Source organism: Triticum urartu, chromosome 1, assembly GCF_003073215.2.
Source record: "Triticum urartu cultivar G1812 chromosome 1, Tu2.1, whole genome shotgun sequence".
In the NCBI taxonomy this organism is placed as follows: domain Eukaryota; kingdom Viridiplantae; phylum Streptophyta; class Magnoliopsida; order Poales; family Poaceae; genus Triticum; species Triticum urartu.
This window is the reverse complement of record NC_053022.1, coordinates 21,952,943-21,976,510: the sequence shown is the minus strand read 5'-3', so window position 1 is coordinate 21,976,510 and position 23,568 is coordinate 21,952,943. Positions and strand designations below refer to the sequence as shown.

Sequence of the window (23,568 nt, the reverse complement as noted above, 5' to 3'; positions counted from 1 at the left end):
CACCACTCTGAACTAGCTACGAATTGGATTCCTGCATTGCTGCACCATGAAAGAGCACGCAACTTGAACGTCTGCAGTGAGACTCTAACAGCCCCTCACTGGCACTTCTACGCTCCGCCTGCCGACCAAGAGCGACACCGACGACGAATCTAGGCTGGGATCATACCCACGACCCACCGCCAACAAACCATTGCTAGGACATGCTATGGAGGAGGACTGCCTTCGCCACACATCCAGGGGACGTTGCTCTAGCCATCGTGTGTGATGTTCCCGCAGGCACCGAACAAGCCACACAAGGGGGTGACCGACGCGAACCACCCGCTCAGGCACCTTTGGTGTTGGGCCCGCCTCCACGGCGGCGGTAGGGGAGACGCCGGGGTCGGGGTGCTTCTAGCGGTGCTAGGGTTGGACCCTGGCGTCGCCCTGTGAGCGACGCGAGGAACATTTGTTAGTTCCTTCCATCTAGATGGAAATTATTTAAGTCATATATTATTCCTACACCATTTTTTGGAGATTTGTGAGGATATTTTTAATTAATTAAATGATGTAGAGCTAGAGAAGAATTCGTTAATTCTCGTATAGATGAGAATTAGCAAATCTGTATTAACTAACCATGTGGATGACTATAAGCCATTCTAGATGGTCTCATTAACAATGCCTACATGTGATCGTTTGCTGGCATAATTAACTTCCTCCACTACAAATACCCGTGCAGCGTGCTCCCTAGTCTCTCCATCTCCCACTGCATTATTTTGATCGCCGAGAAGCTAAGACCTGGGTGAGCAGAGTACGCTAGGCTAAACACGCATAGATCATTGATGCACCTGTGCTTCAGTTTGCGATCCACTACAGAGTCCCTGAAGGCCAGAAGCAGCTGTTAGGTGTAAGCTCTTGTGAAATCCTTGCTGCCATCTCACATATACATGCTTGAATAAGTCATGCATTCGTTGTGGAGAGCTACATATATTCTGGGTCAATATGATGCAGGTCCTTTTTTGTAATAAGAGAAATTGATTGGAGTCCGTCCTTTATATATTCCATGGAAGTATAGCTAGCAGTATAACAACATACTACCTCTATCCTAAATTACTTGTCATAGAAATGAATTTATCTAGACGTAATTTCAGTTTTAGATGCATCCATTTCTGTCCATTTCTACGACAAGTAGTTCAGGACGGAGGGAGTATGTAAACTGTTTATAATAGTACCAGACTTGCCCCTAAAGAGCGAAATTTCTTGCCAGGCAAGTTCCAACCTGCACGGAAGGCGTAACTTTTTTGCAGAAAAATGGGGTCATACTTAACCATCTATATATAGCTTTCTTCTATCTCAAAAAAATTCTTTAACAAAATTCTAGCAATCTATAACTATATATCTTATATAGATAAACCTAACTAACAAGCATTAATAGAGGTGGGATAGTCATTTTTTTTGCTCTCACAGTGAGCTACGTCGTCAAAATTGTTGTTGCCATGCAGCATGCATCAATGCATTTAAGTGGGGGTTTAAATCTTGCATATTTTGAATCTTAACAGATCAAGTTATATTCAATGAAATATTTAAAATTTAGTTTTCAATTTCACGGTACGAGAGTAGTATCATCTATTATTTGAATATTTAGGATCTCAGACCCATCTCAAATATACCACAAGTTTACGTTTTGGACAACACATTGTCTAGAAAACATAACCATGGACGCCTACTTGCAAGACCCGACAAACTGCAATATTATGAAAATTAGTATTCCTGAGACATACCTACATATATAATTGTCAAGGATATAGTGGAGTCTAAATATTTTAAAGGATATATGTCCGGATGGTGGGCCAAAACATACCTTAGCATTTTCTGGGTCAAAATGAAAACTTGTTGTTGGCTAGAATGGCTGCCAATATTTTGCCTTTCCAATACATCTCTGGCAACTAGTTCACTTTGCTTGCCAATGTTGGCGAATTTATGGGCAAGGAAAAGTTTGTGTAAAAATTTGGGTAGCTGAATATTTGGCCTATTTTTGTGGTAGTTTTAATTTTTGGAGCACATGTGATTACTTACAAGATGTATGTAATCACATGTGCTCCAAAAAAGAAAACTACCACACAGACACATTAACTATTGATGGGTGCTGATGGGTGTCTCGCGTACTCATAAGTTACAACTTAGTTACTAACTTGTTTTACCATGTTTTACAGTATTACGTACCCCGGCAATCGCATCTGGAGTGCAAACATGGAATTGACAAGAATCATTTGGCTAGCATCTTTTCCTATTTTGGTCACAATTGTGTTCACCAGAATGGCGTGGCTACAACGACGAGCGACGTTCTCCCCAACAACCAAACGTTCACCACCTCTGCCGCCCGAGGCTGCAGGGGCTCCCCTTCTTGGGATGCTCCCATCACTTCTCATCAAGGGCCCGCTTCAAGTGATCCGCGATGCCCACGCTGAGATGGGGAGCGTGTTCACAGTGAGACTGTTGAATCGCAAGGTGACCTTCCTAGTTGGGCCAGATGTGTCGAGCCATTTCTTCCAAGGGCTCGACTCGGAGATCAGCCAGGACGAGGTTTCACAGTTCACCATTCCGACCTTCGGCCCCGGCGTCGCCTTCGACGTAGATTTCGCCACTCGTCGCGAGCAATTCCGCTTCTTCGGCGATGCGATGAAGCCGGCCAAGCTTAGGACCTACGCTCGCCTCATGGTGCAAGAAGTTGAGGTAGGAAATAATTAAGATGGCATCATCTTTAAGTACATATAGTTGTCTCGATCGTTTAGAAAGTCTGATGTGATGTCTACTATGTACTACTTGTGTATGTTATTATTGCATAAGGAATACTTTGCGAGATGGGGACCAACCGGCACGGTTGACTTGAAGAAGGAGCTGGAGCACCTCATCACGCTCGTCGCCAGCCGGTGCTTGTTCGGGGAGGAGGTCCGGGCCAAGATGCTGGGTGAGGTCGCAACGCACCTCCATGAACTCAATGACGGCATGCGTCTCGTCACCATCCTATTCCCGCACCTGCCGATCCTGGCGCACCGCAGACGCGACACGGCGTGCGCTAGGCTCGGCGAGATATTCTCCGGCATCGTCAGCTCCCGCAAAACAAGCTACCCCGATGGTGGCCCAAACGACATGCTGCAGTGCCTGATCGATTCCAGGTACAAAGACGGCCGCGCCACCACCGAGACGGAGGTCGTCGGGATGCTGGTCTCGGCGCTGTTCGCGGGGCAGCACACAAGCTCCAGCACGGGCACGTGGACTGGAGCACGCCTCCTCGCGCACGCCAATGGCAATCACCTGCGCGCAGCCGTCCAGGAGCAGGAGCAGATTGTGGAGCGGCACGGGGACCGCGTGGACTACGAGGTCCTGCAGGAGATGGACATCCTCCACCGCTGTGTCAAGGAGGTTCTGCGGCTCCACCCGCCGGCGATGATGCTGCTGCGCCACGCGCGGCGGAGCTTCACCGTGCGAACCAGGGAGGGCGACGAGTACCAAATCCCGGAGGGGCGTACGGTCGCAAGCCCGCTAGTGATCCACAACCGTCTCCCGCATGTGTACAAGGACCCGGAGAGGTACGAGCCGGACCGGTTCGGCCCCGGCAGAGGGGAGAACGGGGCCGGCGAAGCGTTCTCGTACACGGCGTTCGGTGGTGGGCGGCATGCCTGCGTGGGCGAGGCGTTCGCGTACATGCAGATCAAGGTGATATGGAGCCACCTGCTGAGGAACTTCGAGATGGAGATGGTGTCGCCATTCCCTGAGACGAACTGGAACGTGGTCATGCCGGGGCCCAAGGGGAAGGTCATGGTCCGCTACAACAGGAGGATGTCAGCGGCCGCGTAATTCACGAGCCGCAGAGACCCTACATATATCTACAGCATGTTGCATATGCTACTTTCTCCTAGCACCAATAAATTAGGATTACCATTTAGTTAACCGTTGCGCCGTGCACAGTTGAACTACTGTATTTGTTCGACAAGTCAACCGCGGAGGGCACTTTCGTGAGTGACATATGACCCTGTGCGCGTGCGCACTTTGTTGTTTATCTTGAGGGAGACTACAGCTAAACACTTTAAGTCTTGTGAATAAGTACACCCTCTCAAGTAAATCAGTGGTAGAGATTAAAACACACCCCTTCGGCATGATGCAATTAACAACTATAATCTGTTCATTAGTTCATGTACGTACAGATAGCCAATCTGCCCAAACACAAATTTGTCGTCAACCTGACGTACAAGTTAAAAATAGAAATACGTATACGATGCATAGCTTTGTACTTTTCCATCATTTAGTCTTCGTTTTCTATTGGATTTTCAGGCTTTTCAGGCTTTCTTCACAAATTCTCTTGATACAGAATGATTTTCTCCACAATGTGTAAGTACTTATCAAACACCAGAAGGCCATAGTTTTCCTGAAACCATAAGGCCTCTTTTGATTCATAGGATAGGATTATCATAGGAATAGGAACTTTGCAGGAAATGAGATGGCATGTATCTCAAATCCTATAAGTAGGAATAGGAAACGAGATGTCATTTGGTTGAAATCAAAGGAGTTTTTCTATTGAGTCTAGGCTCATTTTTATTTTCCTATGAAATGTGGAAGATAGAAACCAATCCTACATAGGAATATGAATCTATTTCTATGAACCAAAGGGCTCTAAAGGAAAAAATCCTATAAAAATCCTATCCTTTAAAATTCCTATGAAATTCCTCCAAACCAAAGGAGGCCAAATAGAAATCCAGCACTCTCTATTCTCACCAACAATAATCTATGAACTCTGTGCTTTAGCCCGACGAAGTACTAGGCTGTTTAGAATTAGTTTCTTTATCAATATGTCAGTGCAGTTGTGCACTTGTTGGCGAACCATAGTTCACCGACAAGACGGGGTGCAACTCCTTGAGCATTTGAGAAGAAAAAATGTCATGTTGATGGTGTAGGCTACTATTTTACAAAATCAATTGCACATTCTCATCTATGAGAGTCACAGGTTATTAATAACACTTTTTAAATGCAATATGGCTCACTTAGTAGGAAATCCTCCAACAAACTAGAAATCATATCTAGTACAGAAATTTGGCAACAACAAAACAGAGTAAATCCCCGTCAATACACCTTTTCTAAGAAAAACAATGATTATTCTATAAATGAGAAGGTACATGTTAAACACAAGAAAACCATAATTCTTGTCAAAGCACAAATAGAATCCTAGATGAATATGCACCTGTGTAAAAATACTCCAGTATATTATATTCGAGCACTCTCTAGTCCAAACTCACGAACCATAATGCATGAAGTATGTGCCCTAGCCCAACGAAGACTCTGGCTGCTTCTTAGATTCTTTCTTTTTACCAATATAGTCAATACACTTGTCCTTCAACACGGGGCAATTGTACATCTCAGCGCAAGCTTGAATATCAATAACTGTATCCATTGACACATTATCTCATAACTTTTGGACACACATAAGCTTTAGACGGTCTAGCGCATAGTGATCTGGAGCGGCAAGTGAATCAAATAATACCTCAGTGGAGGGGTGATCTTCTCTAGTAGGAAACTCATCCGTGTATATGAACCGAAGCATACAATTGAATGTTGAAGGCATGATATCGTGCACTGTGATGGATGACACTGTAGCTTCGGCCATGGACCCAAAAAGCTCTGCCCTGAAGACCGGTGAGCGGGCTGCAAGGATGGCTCGGTTCGCTAGGAATGTCTTGCCGTCGACGGTAAACGACACGTCCGTCCCATATGTCTGATCCAGCAAGCAGCCGATATGGTTTCCGATGTCGGAAGGCGGTACGGTGACAGGTGTATCACGCATGACGATGATGGTGTATACGAACTTGATGTGCCCTTTCACAATATAGTTTTCCTCGAGGGGCGTTCTGGCCACAAACCGATTATATCCTCAGTGGCCGCGCTTTAAAGGTGTTGAATATATTGTGTATGTATATTGTGTCTAGGATCCACCTCCTAATTTTCTTGTATAGTTGAGGTTGTAGCCCTCATGCTGTATATTATATATATGTGTCCAGTGCACCAATCAATGCAATTGTATTGCACGGCCTAAACCTACTTTTCTACATGGTATCAATCGCAAGTCGATCCTAACCCTATCCTATTCGCCGCCGCCGCCACCTGCTGCCGCCACCGCCAATCACCGCAGCCAACCTCTTCCACCGCCGCTGGCCTTTCTCCATCCACCGCCGCAAGTTGCCGCCGCCACCCGCCGCCGCCATCGCCGATCGCCACCGCTAACCTCTGCCACCGTCGCTGGCCTTTCCCCATCCGCCGCCGCAAGTTGCCGCCGCCACCCTTCCTGCTTCCGCCACCCCACCCTAGCCGCACCCTCCTCTTACACCACTCAACCCTAGCCGCGCCGCCCCTAGCCGCGCCGCAACCCTAGCCACTGTCCCGTGTTCCCCGCCACCACCATGAGCTCCACGGGATCCTCTACCGCCACCAATCCCTTCGCCGGTCTGGATGTGACTCTCGTTCGTGATCTGAACATCCACGAGCATGTCACGGTGGTCCTTGATCAATCCACCGCCTCCTACTCCGCTTGTAAGGGGTATGTGTCCTTGGTGTTCCGCGAGTACCTGCTCCATGGTCATGTTAACGGCACCATGGACTCTAGCCTCATGGTGAACGACGAGGAGTGGATGATCCTCAACGCCACCATCATCCGCTGGATCTACCTCACCATCTCCAAGGACCTCTTCCACACGGTGGTGGACGATGACGACGACACTTATGCCGTCTGGACCAAGCTCAATGGCCTCTTCACTTACAACAAGCTTCATCACAAGGTCCTCCTACACATCGAGTTTTATGGGTGCCACCAGCTTGACTCGTCCATTGACGACTTTTGCATGCACCTCAAGAAGCTAGCCGACGAGCTCCATGATCTCGGCTAGACGGTCGGCGACGAGCTTCTCATCAGCACCCTCACCGCCAGTCTCAACGAGGACTTTGGGAACGCCGCCTCCAACCTTACCCTCATCGCGAAGCCTACCTTTGCCCAGGTGGTGGCGTACCTCAAGCTGGAGGACAGGTGATGAAGATGACCCGAACCCAGGCGACCCACACCGCTCTAACCGCCGGCACTCACGGGGGTTCGGCGCTGCCACCACCGCGTCCCGCGCCGGCCCTGCCGCCCCCGCCGGCCTCAAACGGGGGTCACCGCGAGGGCCGCCGCGGAGGCTGCAAGCAGCAGCAGGGCAACGGGGCTCAGGGAGGAGCCCAATAAGCAGTTCCAGTAGGCCTCGTGGTACGCCAGTCAAAACCCGTGGACCGGTGTTGTGCATGCTTATTGCATGCCGGTTCCCCGCACTCCTGCACCAGGCATCCTTGGCATGAGGCCTCCCTCGCATCAGTCATTCTATGCGGTGCCCTACGAGCCTCTCTCCTATAGCCAGCCGCCTCAACCAGGAGGGCTACTGCTACTGCCCCTGACGGCCCCGACCCAGCCATCGGTCCCGGCGCTCCCACTTGCGCCTTGGGACCCGGTGCTCTTGGCGACCCTGCACTCCGCTCCCTCTCCTTCCAACTACACCGGCGGCGGCGACTGGTATATGGACACTGGAGCTATCGCGAATATGGCTGCTTGCTACTTCTTGAGCTTGCGTTAGTTTTTCCCTCGAAGAGGAAAGAGTGATGCAGCAAAGTAGAGATAAGTCTTTCCCTCAGTTTTGAGAACCAAGGTATCAATCCAGTAGGAGATACACACAAGACTCCAATCTATGCACCTGCACAAACAATCAAACACTTGCACCCAACACGATAAATGGGTTGTCAACCCCTTCACAGTCATTTGCAAAGGTGAGATCTAATAGCGATAGATATAAAAGATTACTAAAACATAAAAAAAATTAAAAATAAATAAATTACAGCGAGGTGTTTTTGGGATTTTTGGTTTATAGATCTGAATATATATGATGGAAAATAGACCTGGGGGCCATAGGTTTCACTAGAGACTTTTCTCTTGAAGGAAAATAATACGGTGGGTGAACAAATTACTGTCGAGCAATTGATAGAAAAGCGCAAAGTTTTGACGATATGTAAGGCAATCATTATGAATTATAGGCATCACGTCTGTGTCAAGTAGACCGACTCCTCCCTGCATCTACTACTATTACTCCACACTTGACTGCTATCCAGCATGCATCTAGAGTATTAAGTTCATAAGAACGGAGTAATGCGTTAAGCAAGATGACATTATGTAGAGGGATAAACTCAAGCAATATGATGAAAACACAATACAACACGTGTCTCGCTACGCCTACTTTGTCACTGGGTGAGATCATAGAAGACTCTCTATCATGAAGATCATGGTGCTACATTGAAGCACAAGTGTGGAAAAAGGATAGTAGCATTGCCCCTTCTTTCCTTTCTCTTATTTTTTTTGTGGGATTCTTTGGCCTCTTTTATTTTTGTAATGTCCGAAGACTCATCCCAACTTGTGAGGGAATCATAGCTTCCATTTCCTCACATGGGACAATGCTCTAATAATGATGATCATCACACTTTTTATTTACTTACAACTCAAGATTACAACTCGATACTTAGAACAAAATATGACTCTATATGTATGCCTCCGGCGGTGTACCGTGATGTGTAATGATCTATCATAGCAAATGACATCAAAAAACGGACAAGCCATGAAAACATCATGCTAGCTATCTTACGATCATGCAAAGTAAAATGACAATGATAATGTGTGTCATAATAAACGGAACGGTGGAAATTGCATGGCAATATATCTCAGAATGGCTATGGAAATGCCATAATAGGTAGGTATGGTGGCTGTTTTGAGGAAGTGTATATGATGGGTTTAATGCACCAGCGAAAATTTGTGCAGTACTAGAGAGGCTAGCAATGGTGGAAGGGTGAGAGTGCGTATAATCCATGGAATCAACATTAGTCATAAAGAACTCACATACTTATTGCAAAAATTTATTAGCTATCGCAACAAAGTACTACACGCATGCTCCTAGGGGGGTAGATTGGTAGGAAAAGATCATCACCTGTCCCAACCGCCACCAATAAGGAAGACAATCAATAAATAAATTATGCTCCGACTTCATCACATAATGGTTCACCATATGTGCATTGTTTGGGAATCACAAACTTTAACACCAGTATTTCTACCAATCCATAATTACTCACTAGCATGACTCTAATATCACCATCTTTATATCTGAAAAAAAATCATAAGGAATCAAACTTCTCATAGTATTCAATGCTCTTTATATGAAAGGGTTTTTATTATATCCCTCTTGAATGCCCATCATATTAGGACTAAATTCATAATCTAAGCAAATTACCATGCTGTTTAGAGATACCCTCAATATAATATAAGTGAATCATGAGAGTTCAACAACTTTTATAAAATAAAGCCACCGCCGTGCTCTAAAAAGATATAAGTGAAGCACTAGAGCAAATAGCTTAGCTCAAAAGATATAAGTGAAGCACATAGAGTATTATAATAAATTCATGATTCACGTGTGTCCCTCTCAAAAGGTGTGTACAGCAAGGATGAATGTGGCAAACTAAAAAGAAAAGACTCATATCATACAAGACGCACCAAGCAAAACACACAAAAATATAGCCTCAAGTAAATTTACTAATAGACGAAGACGAAAGAGGGGATGCCATCCGGGGCATGCCCAAGATTAGATGCTTGGTTGTCCTTGAATATTACCTTGGGGTGCCTTGGGCATCCCCAAGCTTAGGCTCTTGCAAGTCCTTATTCCATAGTCCATCAAATCTTTACCCAAAACTTGAAAATTTCACAACACAAAACTCAACAGAAAACTCATGAGATCCGTTAGTATAAGAAAATAAATTATCATGTTTTGGTACTGTTGTGAACTCATTCTTTATTTATATTGTTGAAATATCTACTGTATTCCAACTTCTCCATGGTTCATACCCCCCGATACTAGCCATAGATTCATTAAAATAAGCAAACAACACATAGAAAACAGAATCTATCAAAAACAGAACAGTCCGTAGCAATCTGAAAACTTCAAATACTTATGTAACTCCACAAATTATGAAAAAATAGGAAAACCTAGGAAATTTGTATATCAATGTTGTGTGAAAAATTCAGATCAAAAGCACACTTTTGTATTTTTAGAAATTATTTTGCTGGCTGCAAAAGTTTGTTTCCAGCAAGATCAAATCAACTATCACCGTAAGCCATCCCAAAGGTCTTACTTGGCTGAAACACTAATTAAAACACCAAAACAAAACTACTACAGAGGTAATAATGTGTATTTATTGCAAAACAGAACCAAAAACCAAAAAATAAAAAGTAAAATTGGGTTGCCTCCCAACAAGCGCTATTGTTTAACACCCCTAGCTAGGCATAAAACATAGATGTAGGTATTGTCATAATAGTAAGGGAGATCATCCATGCTCATCTCATGCTCCCTTCTTTCAGCGGCAAGTTTCCTTTGTGGCGAGAAAAAATATTCAAAAGGGCTATATTTAATAGGATAAGGATCCATAAGATCAAGTGTGGGAGGAATAGGTTCCTCCTTCGGCCCATAGATTATAATCAACTCATCATTATAAGCTTTCCTTTGGTGGAACGTCATAAGCCTATATCTTAATATGAACCCTAATCCTTTGTTTTGTATAGCAAAATTATCATTAAGTTCATAAATCTTATCAACCAAAACCTCGGTAGGGACCCTTTTTCTCAAATTTTCATTATAGGCAACATAATCGGGAGACTGCAATCTCATTATTTCTGCTTGATTAAAAAGGATCTCCTCTATAGGGGGACAACCACCATTTATTTTGTAATGAGAAAAAATTTCGCTAGCCTCTTTCATGATGAATCTAAACTCATGGGCTAAAAATATAGTGGCGGTTTGTTTAATGGAAGAATGTTGAATATTAGAGAACTCTAAAAAATCCTTTGTATGCAAGGGTGCATATGAACAAATTGTCTTTCGAGTTCAATTATGAGCAAAGTTATTGCACCCACAAGACTATTAATTTGATTAATAATAGATCCTCCAAACGTAGGTAGCGTACCAGCACACGTAAAAAATCTTGAATCACATCTTTTCCAATAATATTACAGCTATCTATGCGGAGTATTTTTGTATGCATGATAGTAGGTTCTTCATGAGGATCGTTATTAGCAAAGTCATCAAAATTTCCCTCAAGATTATTACTATCTCTTTCAATGAAAACCTCCCCATGTTCAGACATGATGGAAACAACGTGGTCTAGCATGAGAGCAAACGAAAATATGAATGGAAGAAGGGCAAATAAAAAGGCAAATCTTTTTGCTCTTTTCTGAAAACATTTTAGAAGTGGGGGAGAGGAAAATGAGAGGCAAATGGCAAATAAAGTAATGCAAGAGATGAGAGTTTATGATGGGTACTTGGTAGGCTTGATGTAGATCTCCCCAGCAACGGCGCCAGAAATTCTACATGCTACTTCTTGAGCTTCCATTGGTTTTTCCCTATAAGAGAAAAAGGTGATGCATCAAAGTAGAGATAAGTATTTCCCTCTGTTTTGAGAACCAAGGTATCAATCTAGTAGGAGATACACACAAGGCTCCAATCTATGCACCTGCACAAACAATCAAACACTTGCACCCAACGCGATAAAGGGGTTGTCAATCCCTTCGCAGTCACTTGCAAAGGTGAGATCTGATAGAGATAGATATAAAAGATTACTAAAATGTAAAAAAAAGTAAAAATAAATAAATTGCACCGAGGTATTTTTGGATTTTTTTGGTTTACAGATCTGAAGACATATGTTGGAAAATAGACCCAGGGGTCATAGGTTTCACTAGAGGCTTCTCTCTTGAAGGAAAATAATACGGTGGGTGAACAAATTACTGTCGAGCAATTGATAGAAAATCCCAAAGTTATGACGATACCCAAGGTAATGATTATGAATATAGGCATCACGTTCGTGTCAAGTAGACCTACTCCTGCCTGCATCTACTACTATTTCTCTACACATCGGCCGCTATCCAGCATGCATCTAGAGTATTAAGTTCATAAGAACGGAGTAACGCCTTAAACAAGATGATATGATGAAAACCCCATATTTTTACCCTTGATGACAACAATACAAAACGTGTCTCGCTAGCCCTACTTTGTTATTGGGTGAGATCACCGCAAGATTGAACCAAAAACTAAGCACCTCTCCCATTGGAAGAAGAACAAATCTAGTTGGCCAAACCAAACCAATAATTCGAAGCGAAATACAAAGATATCAAATAATGCATAAAAGAATTCAGAGAATATTTAAATAATATTCATAGATAAACTGATCATAAATCCACAATTCATCGGATCTCGACAAACACACCGCAAAAGAATGTTACATCGGATAGATCTCCAAGAACATCGAGGAGAACTTGGTATTGAGGATCAAAGAGAGAGAAGAAGCCATCTAACTACTTGCTATGGACCCGTAGTTCTGTGGTAAACTACTCACGCTTCATCAGAAGGGCAATAGAGGTGATGTAGAATCCCTTCGTGATCGGATCCCCCTCCGATAGGGTGCCGGAAAAGGTCTCTAGACGGGATCTCATGGGTACAGAAGGTTACGGTGGTGGAAAAGTATTTTTGTGGATGCCTCTGGTCGTTTGGGAATATTTGGGAATTTATAGGCCAAGAATTAGGATTAGAGGAGCTCTGAGGGGGCCACAAACCCTCATGGCGCCCCCCGGGGTGTGCCCCTAAGGCTTATGGCCTCCTCGGGACTCCTCTGACTTTGTCTCCAAGTCCTATGTGTGTCTTATTGTCCAAGAAAAATCATCACGAAAGTTTTATTCCGTTTGGACTCCGTTTGATATTATTTTTCTGTAGAACTCAAAAAGAAGGAAAAAACATAAACTGGCACTTCGCTCTGGGTTAATAAGTTAGTCCCAAAAATAATATAAAATAGCATATTAATGCATATAAAGCATCCAAAACAGATAATATAATAGTATGGAACAATAAAAAATTATAGATATGTTGGAGACGTATCACTGCTCATCTCGGTAACCTCCACACCTCCTATCCCGTCCACACTTCCGCTAGCATCACCGTCGGTGATGGTTCCTCACTTCCCATTACTCACATAGGTAATGCATCTTTTCCATCTACATATACAACATTGTCATTATATAACATATTAGTTTCTCCTGATCTTATTAAAAATCTTGTCTTTGTTCGTTATTTTACATGTGAAAATCCTATTACCGTTGAGTTTGACAAGTGTGGTTTATTTTGTTAAGTACGCTTGTACCCGGATGGTACTCCACCGGTGTGACAGCCCCGAGGAGCTCTACCCGGTCCACTCCACTGCCCCCACCACCTACGTCGCCCTAGTTGCCCTCGCCACTAGTGTGGATCTTTGCCATTCTTGCTTGGGTCATCCCAACCCCGCCACCCTTCGTCATATACTTCGGAGTTTCTCATTCACGTGTAATAAGATCAACGATCACCCTTTTCATGCTTGTCGCCTCGGCAAACATGCTCGTTTTCCGTTTAGGGCTTCTTCTCATGTTGCATCATACCCGCTTGGGTTAATTCATAGTGATGTATGGAACTCTCCAGTTGCGAGTAATACGGGCTATCTTTATTATTTGTCATTGTTGATGATTTTTCACACTATGTGTGGACCTTCCCGTTGCGGCGTAAGTCTAATGTTATCTCCACTCTCACTGCATTCTACTTGTATGTTTTCATGCAGTTTCGTCATCGCATCCTTGCGTTCCAAACAGATAATGGGAAGGAGTTTGATAACTTAGTTGTTTGCACTCTCCTCACCACACATGGGACGACTTTTCTCTCACATATCCGTACACTTCGCAACAAAACAGTCATGCTGAGCGCATTCTTCGCACACTTAATGACTGCGTTCGTATGCTTCTCATTGACGCCAATGTGCCTCCGCGCTTTTGGCCTGACGCTCTCGCCACCGCATCACTCCTCATTAACATCTGCCCCTATCGTACTCGCAGGAACTTTGCACCCCATCATCTTCTCTTTGATGCACCACCCTCTTATGATGAGCTTCGCATCTTTGGTTGTCTCTGCTATCCTAGCATAGCCGCCACTATGCCTCATAAGCTTGAACCTTGCTCCATTGCTTGCATCTTCCTCGGCTCCCCACCTACCACTAAACGCTACCGCTGCTACGACCCTGCCTGCCTCACATCGTGTATTCCCCTCCCGACACATTTACTTTGATGAGAAGGTGTTTCCCTTTCAGCAGCAGGTACCTCTCGTCGCCTCGTCGCCACCGTCCATCGGCAGCCCTCCGACGACCCCGTCTGGTGGATCGCCCCGCTCGGTTCTTGGACTGCCTTCGGGCTTCGACGATCCTCGCGCCTCCACGCCACCCTCACCAGCCGCCTCGTCACCGGCGTCTTCGCCGACCGGCTCGTCGTCGCCATCGCTGCCGCCAGCTCCTTCCCCGGCTGCCTTGGCCGCGTCCCCGTCGCCGGCACATCGCCAGCCGCCTAGCCGACACTCCCTTCATTGACCGCCTCGGGCCCGGAGTCCTCCTTGGGAGGAGCCGCCCCCTCGGGCTCCACCTCAGCTTCGGCCTCAGACGCAACTAGCTCTTCACCACCCATGCCCACTGTGGTCCCGGAGTTTCTGTCTCGCCCTCTCACTCGGCCAGGGCCAGCGTCCACCGCCCGAGCCTGTAGTACTCCAACGACGAGTATCTCGTTGCTGCCTCCACCACCGAGCCGTCGTCGATTCTTACGTCCGCCAGAGTAGCCCTATGTGATCCTCACTGGCTTGCTGCGATGCAGGAAGAGTTCAATGCTCTTCAGTGGAACCGTACCTGGACACTGGTTCCCTGGCCTCCTCGCGCCAACGTCATAAGCGAAAAGTGGGTTTTTCATCATAACACCCGCTCGAATGGCATGCTTGAGTGCTATAAGGCTTGTTGGGTGGTTCGTTGGTTTCGGCAGCGTGAGGGAGTTGACTTCACTGAGACGTTTGCACCGGTTGTCAAACCGGACACAGTCCGCATCGTCCTTCAGTTGGCGGTCTCCCGTTGCTTCCAGTTCATCAGATGGATGTCTCCAACGCCTTTCTTCATGGACACTGAGGGAGTCCTGGATTAGGGGGTGTCCGGATAGCCAGACTATACCTTCGGCCAGATTCCTGGACTATGAAGATACAAGATTGAAGACTTCGTCCCGTGTCCGGAAGGGACTTTCCTTGGCGTGGAAGGCAAGCTTGGCGATACAGATATGTAGATCTCCTACCATTGTAACCGACTCTGTGTAACCCTAGCCCTCTCCGGTGTCTATATAAACAGGAGGGTTTTAGTCCGTAGGACGAAGAACAATCATACCATAGGCTAGCTTCTAGGGTTTAGCCTCCTTGATCTCGTGGTAGATCTACTCTTGTACTACCCATATCATCAATATTAATCAAGCAGGAGTAGGGTTTTACCTCCATTGAGAGGGCCCGAACCTGGGTAAAAACATTGTGTCCCTTGTCTCCTGTTACCATCCGCCTAGACGCACAGTTCGGGACCCCCTACCCGAGATCCGCCGGTTTTGACACCAACATTGGTGCTTTCATTGAGAGTTCCTATGTGTCGTCACTTTTAGGCCCGATGGCTCCTCCGATCATCAACGACGGTGCCATCCAGGGTGAGACTTTTCTCCCCAGACAGATCTTCGTATTTGGCGGCTTTGCACTGCGGGCCAATTCGCTTGGCCATCTGGAGTAGATCGAAAGCTACGCCCCTGGCAGTCAGGTCAGATTTGGAAGTTTAAACTACACGGCCGACCTCCGCGGAGACTTGATCTTCGACGGATTCGAGCCGCAGCCGAGCGCGCCGCACTGTCACGATGGGCATGATCTAGCTCTGCCGCCGAACAGTGCCCTGGAGGCCGCACCTGTGTCCGCTCCGACCCTTGGCTCGGAGCCGACCACACCAATCGAGGATGGGTGGTTAGACACCGCCTTGGGGGCTGCAATCTCTATGGCGATCAAGTCGAACACCAGCCTTGTCCTCCGCGAAGCCCGTGACTCCAAGATGCCGGACTCTTCCCCGGACTCCGAGCCCTCCGCGCCCCTACCAATCGAATCCGATTGGGCGCCGATCATGGAGTTCACCACCGCAGACATCTTTCAGCACTCGCCCTTCGGCGACATTATGAATTCACTCAGGTCTCTCTCTTTGTCAGGAGAGTCCTGGCCGGACTATGACCGACAGGATTGGGATGTTGACGACGAAGAAATTCGATGCCCACCCACCACCCACTTCGTAGCCACTGTCGATAATTTAAACGGCGTGCTCGACTTCGACTCCGAAGACATCGACGGTATGGACGACGACGTAGGAGATGAACATGAACCAATGCCTATAAGGCATTGGACAGCCACCTTATCTCATGATGTATACATGGTGGACACACCCAAAGGAAGCGACGACGAGGAACACAAGGATGCAATGAGGAATCGTTCACTCGAAAAGCAATCAAAGCAGCGACATAAGCGTCGCCCCAAGCCCCGCCTCGACAGAGACAGTAGCCATACAGACCCAGCCATAGAGCAGGACGAGCCGGCGGACGACGAACATGCCTTCGAGCAACCGTCCGAACATGGCAACTTGGATAAACAAACCGAACACCCCGTCGCCGGCGAAAACAACAGTCCGGACGACCTTACGCCGGATAGGCTCATGGAGCAGAAAAACCTCCACAAAAGGCTCGTCGCCACTGTGCATAGCCTGAAAAAGCAGAAGCGGAAGCTCAAAACTGCGGAAGATGCACTTAGAATCAGATGGAGCAAAGTACGCAACACCGCAGACAAATATGGCGGCAGTCGCCGCACAAAAAGCTATCCAAAGCGAAAGCTACTGCCTGAATTTGACGAGGAGGCCTTGGAGCCCCCGCAGTCAAAAAATAGGAAAGCCACCCGGTCGGATAGACGACCGCATGGCCAGCATGGAGCGGCAAGCGGCGCCGCACACAAGCCGGCACGCGATCCACCAAAGGATCTGCATCAAAAAGATGGCCCAGCCAGATCTATCTACGGGCCAAGAAAGCAAGCTCTTGTAAGCAATGCAACACAACAAATATCCGAACATCACGGCACACCCAAATACAGGGGTCCCGCACACCCCCTATGTTTCACCGATGAGGTGCTGTACCATGAATTTCCACCGGGATTCAAGCCCGTAAACATAGAGGCGTACGACGAAACAACAGACCCTGGGGTGTGGATCGAGGATTATATCCTCCACATACACATGGCCAGAGGAGATGACCTCCACGCCATAAAATACTTACCCCTCAAGCTTAAAGGGCCAGCCCGACATTGGCTCAAAAGCCTTCCCGAAAACACCATTGGAAGTTGGGAAGAGCTTGAGGATGCTTTCCGGGCAAATTTTCAAGGGACCTATGTCTGCCCTCCGGATGCAGACGATCTCAATCACATAACTCAACAGCCCAGAGAGTCAGCCCGGAAATTCTGGAACAGATTTCTTACTAAGAAGAATCAGATAGTCGACTGTCCGGATGCCGAAGCCCTAGCAGCTTTTAAGCATAACGTTCGAGACGAATGGCTGGCTAGACACCTCGGCCAAGAAAAGCCAAGAACAATGGCCGCATTAACAAGCCTCATGCCCGCTTTTGCGCAGGAGAGGACAGCTGGTTGGCAAGATGTAGCACCAGTGACCCAAGTACATCCGAAGTTAGGGATGGAAACGGAAAACTCCAACGCAGCAAGGGCCAGCGCAGGAATAAGGGAAACAGCCCAAAGAGCACGGCGGTCAACGCCGGATTCAAAAGCTCGCGGCAGAATCAGAGAAAGCCGCCCCTCAAGGATAGCATGGACGAGCTATCCAACTTAAACAAAATCTTGCACAAGATATGTCAAATACACAGTACTCCCGGGAAGCCTGCGAACCATACCCACAGAGATTGTTGGGTTTTCAAGCAATCCGAAAAACTGAATGCCGAACACAAGGGGCTCCACACACCATGTGAGGACGACGACGAACCCCACAAGCAGAGCACCAGGAAACAAAAGGATTTCCCACAAGAAGTCAAAACAGTAAACTTACTTCACGTGACGAACAGAATGGCGCCAACAGAGATACGCGCCATACGGCCTATCCCAAAGGAGTCTCGCCAATGGTTGTTAAAACCGATCACCTTCGACCACCAAGATTACTCTAGAAGTATCCGGAACGCAGGCTGGACTGCCTTGGTATTAGATCCAATAATCGGCGGACTCCACTTTACAAATGTCCTGAGGGACGACGGCAGTGGTCTAAACCTGTTATACCAGGACACAATCCGCAACATGGGGATAGACCCAACAAAAATTCGCCATATCAAAACCTCCTTTCAAGGGGTAACGCCAGGCCCGGATGCCCGTTGCATGGGTTCTCTCCGGCTAGAAGTTATGTTCGGCTCCCCCGATAACTTCCATCGCGAGCAGCTAACTTTCCACATCGCTCCATTCTCAAGTAGCTATCAAGAACTACTGGGACGCGAAGCTTTCGCCCACTTTAACGCAATACCGCATTATTCTTCTCTTACGCTTAAGATGCCCGGTCCATGAGCCATCATCTCATTAAAGGGAAAACATTGAGTGTTCCTCCCGCGCGGAAGACAGTGCGGCTGCCTTGACAACCCCACAATAAAGTGGCTTCACCAGCCAAGGCACTTAAACAGGTCATCAAGACCACGGACACGGCTAGCCGAGTCCGGCATAAACATACAATTGATAAAGGCTTAATAGACGTATACCCCTGTACTAGGGCTCCGCGCATATAAAACAAGAGACAATAAAGCTCAATTTTACCCATTTCAATTTATACTTTGTTTATTTAGTATAACTCATGTTCAGCATGATATTTCTTCAACTAAGTTCCTCTCTTTTACAGATAAACACCGTGCTACGCCCGTCGAGGATACGGCACAACGGAGACACAGGCGCATACATGCAGTAGGGACCCGTTCCAAGGATTCTTTTCAGATTAAGACCCTGCGTAAACCTTTTTTACTGTCTCTTGTTGATACACATCTCCTGGTTTCTTGGTATAACCAAGGAGGAGGCTCGCGTTTTGGCATGTGGCCACGTCAGAGTTTTGCGCATACTTGGACACTAGGGGCTTATTACTAAGGGCGTTATCCCGCCCGCCCTCATAAAGACCGAATACCTTAGGGAGTGTTCGGCGTCGCGAGTTTGGCCTTATATGCATCAGCTCCGAATCATGTCTTTGGTCAAATGTTGGGTTTGCCCCGGCTCCTGTGTTTTGCTACCTTACGTTCTGCTCTATCGGCTAAGGCGGCACCAGGAGAACTACTGCGATTGTGCCCCGGTTCGGCCAGGCGAGCACCTTAGTAGAGAAAGCCAAAAACTAACTGTCATGATATAGCGTGAGACTGGTCAACCACTCGATGACTTACCGGAATCTTTAGGATTCCTCCGCATTAACGAAGGGCCGCCTCCTGGCCAGGCACATACGCGCCCCGAGTTCGGGCGAGCACAGGCGCCACCAGGGGCTATATAAGTAGCCTCACTGTCAAACTCCTATGGCTAAGTGAAAGTGATAAAGCATCATAGTCCGATTGCCTAGTTTTCTGCGCTATCACCTCCTTTGTAGGACCAAGACGTTGGATCAAGTGTGAAAATGCGCCTTTTGCGAACACCCCCGCATTATGTGCGTGGGGGCTGAAGCAGACGACTGCCATCTTTCAGATTATATATACATATATGTTAAACGGCTGCACAGGAGGTATTATAATACTTGCAGGCACAAGTATAAAAAGCTTCTACAATTTATCAAAAATATTGTTTTACAATAATATATGCTATTCGAATATAGTATCCTTCGAGCACTGCGTCTCTATTAAACGAGCGCCTTGCAGAACTTCCTGAAAATAGTGCTCGGCAGGTACTCGGCTTCCATCCGAGTCTGGGGATGCAACAGCAGTGGCCTCCATTTCCACCCAGTATGTCTTGACATGGGCAAGAGCCATCCGCGCACCCTCTATGCACGCTGACCTCTTCATCGCATTGATATGCGGCGCCACACCAAGGAACTGCTGCACTAAGTAGAAATAACTTTTCGGCTCTGGCCTCTCTGGCCACAGATGACTCATGACATACTTCATGGCGAGTCCGGACAACCTATTTAGCTCGGCCCATTCGGCCAAACGATCGGCTAATGACAATGGACGCTCCGGATTGTGGAACTGCGACCAAAAGAGCTTTTCCACTTCGCGATCTTTTTGATCTCGGAAGTGTTCGACCGCATCTGCGGCACTTGCTGCCAAATCCAGATAGGTGTCCGCCGTACTCCACATCCGGTCTAACGGAGCATGTTTAGGATCACAGAACTTCCTCTGCAGCATAAAGGGCTTTCCAGCCGCGATCTCTCCGGCCTGACGCAGCTCCTCCTTCATAGCTCTCATCGCAGAGCGAGCATCCTTGGTATCGCCAACGGCCTTCTCCAGGTCCGTTTGTTCCGCCCGATCTTCTTTTTCAAGAAGCTTGCAACGGTCAGCAGCGCTCTTCAGCTTCACAGCCACCTCGGCCATTTCCTTCTTGCTTCGGCAGTGAGCAGCCTGTTCGGCTTTCAGCTCTTCAATTGCCTTTCCGGCAGCCGCATCACTTTTCCTGGCTTGCTCCTTGGCTCGGGCAAGTTCCGCCCAAAGATTCTCCATGGCAGTAGCACCATCTGCATCAAGCGCACACATTGTAAGATACTAGCATAAAGCTCCTCTTACAAGGTGCCGCCGGAGTAATTACACACCTTGTGCCTCGTCAAGCCGCTTGTTGATAAGCGCGATATCGGCATCTGCCACGTCAAGTTGCCGCTTTAGCTCGGCAAATTCATCAGTCCGGCTGGCCACCCGACACTTCGCCACCTACGTATGAAGGCGGCATATTAGACCTGGTATTATGATCCTCTACACGCCGTCACTTTTGACAACGCACAGAGTCCCAGGGGCTAGTATCTACACAGGGCGCATCTTATTTATGCGCAACTGTCCAAAAAGGGTACATTATTTCGCGTACCTCAAAACCTGTCAGTAAACTCCCGACGGCCTCGTGCAATCCGCTCTCCGCGGATGAAATCCTCTCAATCACCGTACCCATCAATGCACGGTGCTCCTCTGAGATAGATGCTCGCCCTAGCAGATCCTTCAGCTCCTCCGACCGCCCACGAGACGGTGCCGGACTCGTCCGATGGCCCTTTTCGAAGGCCGGGCGTGGAGTGCTTTGGGGGGCCATATGACTACCTTCCGGCCCTGCCGGATTCGGAGAAACCCTCCACGATGATACCTCAGGGACGCCCGCCTCGCAAGGCGGTACGGCAGGGGGAGGCGTTCCGCTCTCCATCATCTCCGGAAGAAGATCCCCCGAAGACGAGCTCTGCTGAGAAGGGCTAAGGTCCGAGCTACAAGGTAAATATTCGATTACTCTTCTCAGATATAACGCAAGGATTTCTCTCATTTCTTAAAAAGAAAAACTCCTCTCTACTTACGGCTCGGTGGAGGAATGATCCCCTTGAGGGCATAATTCGGCCGAAGTATCCCCCGGCGCAGGATCCTCTGACGAAGATTTCTTCCCCCGCTTTGAGGCCATGGTATCCGGGTCATTAGAGGTGGTCCTCTTCTTCCCTGAGGAAAGGAATTTTCGGTTCCTCCCTTCCGTACAACCTTCTTTGAGGAGGCTGTAGCTTCCTTGTCCCCTCCCTCGCTTTCCTCCGAAGGCACAACCTCCAACATCCTGACTAGCACGGGATCCGGCATGGTCTCGGGAAGGGGGGCCGGACACCTGATTAGCTTTGCTTTTGCTATCCACTCCTATTTAAAGGACATCTCTTTTAGGGGCAATTTTATGATAAATATACGGATAGCGAGTCCGGGCACAAGGCTACTTACTTGAGTATCCGGGCGATTGCAGCTCAGGCCTGCGTCCTCGGTCAAGTCCGGACACACTGCTTGTGATCCGAAAAACAATTTGTACATCTCCACGGGCATTGCGCCCATGAAATGCTGGAGAGCTCGTGGTCCCTCTGGATTGAACTCCCACAGGCGTAGGGGCGACGTTTGCCGGGCAAGGCTCGGCGGATCAACATAACCTGTGTCACTATGACCAGGCTAATGTCTCTTTCTAAGAGATCTTGAATGCGGCCCTGCAACAAGGGCACGTCCTTGGATGGCCCCCAGTTCAGTCCTTTATTGACCCATGACACTAGCTGTGGTGGGGGACTCAAGCGAAAGGCAGGTGGCGCCACCCACTTGGTGCCCCTGGGAACGGTGATGTAAAACCACTCTCGTTGCCATAAGCTGGACTCCTCTTGAAAAGAGCCCTCGGGCCATGGAGCACCAACATTCTTGCTTATAAAAGCACCTCCGCACTCCACGTGCCGTCCCTCGATCATCTTCGGCTCTACTTTGAAGGTATTGAACCATAGTCCAAAGTGAGGAGTAATACGGAGGAAGGCTTCACACACGACGATGAATGAGGAAATATGGAGGATGGACTCCGGAGCTAAGTCGTGAAATTCCAGCCCATAATAAAACATGAGCCCCCTCACAAAGGGATCCATCGGGAAGCCTAGCCCCCGAAGGAAGTGAGACATGAACACCACACTCTCACCAGGCTTGCGAGTGGGAATGACCTACCCTTGAGCAGGCAGCCTATGCCAGACTTCGCCGGTCAAGAACCTGGCCTCTCTCAACTTCAGCACGTCCTCCTCCGTGACGGAGGAGGGCATCCATCGGCCTCGAAGGTCAGAACCGGACATTGTCGAAGGTCCGAAGCGCCTGAAATCTGGAGCCTTTGGTGTTGGAACTCGAGGCGAAGGGCGAACTCGTTTGAGATTGAAAGAAAGGAGTAAGGCCTTGATCTCTTTATAAGAGGTTGAATACCAAGGGCCCTCCCCGTGACCGTTTGGGACTCGCCTTTGATCGAGAAAACATACCAACATGTATGACTGGGTTACCCACGCCCTTATTGATGAGAATCTTGGAATAAGGGGACACGATCTCTGCTTTGACAAGACTTGCCAAGGAAACTGCCTCGCTAAACGCGCTGAGGTGGGACAGTAAAATGATTCGAATAAAGACTTGGCCGTGGTGTGATGTCACGCTATGGAATACGTCGGCAGATTAGATTTGTGTAAATATTATTCTCTCTATGGCAATATGCGGAAACTTATTTTGCAGAGCCGGACACTACCTTTGTGTTCAAAATGTTCTATGAAGTACTTGGAGGAGGAACCCGCCTTGCAATGCCGAAGACAATCTGCGCGCCGGACGCGTCGTCATTGAAGCCTGATTCAAGGGCTACTGAGGGAGTCCTGGATTAGGGGGTGTCCGGATAGCCGGACTATACCTTCGGCGGGATTCCTGGATTATGAAGATACAAGATTGAAGACTTCATCCCGTGTCCGGAAGGGACTTTCCTTGGCATGGAAGGCAAGCTTGGCGATACGGATATGTAGATCTCCTACCATTGTAACCGACTCCGTGTAACCCTAGCCCTCTCCGGTGTCTATATAAACCGGAGGGTTTTAGTCCGTAGGACGAAGAACAATCATACCATA

At 47.7% G+C, this 23,568-nt stretch overlaps 1 protein-coding gene and 1 pseudogene across 1 annotated transcript; one reads left to right on the top strand and one right to left on the bottom strand.

Annotated features, from left to right (window-relative positions):
• Positions 1-2,292: 2,292 nt before the first annotated feature.
• Positions 2,293-3,868, top strand: LOC125532590 (obtusifoliol 14-alpha demethylase-like). Its single transcript, XM_048696594.1, has 2 exons — positions 2,293-2,709; positions 2,824-3,868. Exons 1-2 carry the CDS (start codon positions 2,293-2,295, stop codon positions 3,832-3,834), a joined length of 1,428 nt encoding a protein of 475 aa, XP_048552551.1. The 3' UTR covers positions 3,835-3,868.
• A 1,425-nt stretch (positions 3,869-5,293) lies between these two features.
• LOC125543442 overlaps positions 5,294-23,568 on the bottom strand; it is a 33,125-nt pseudogene continuing 14,850 nt past the window's right edge.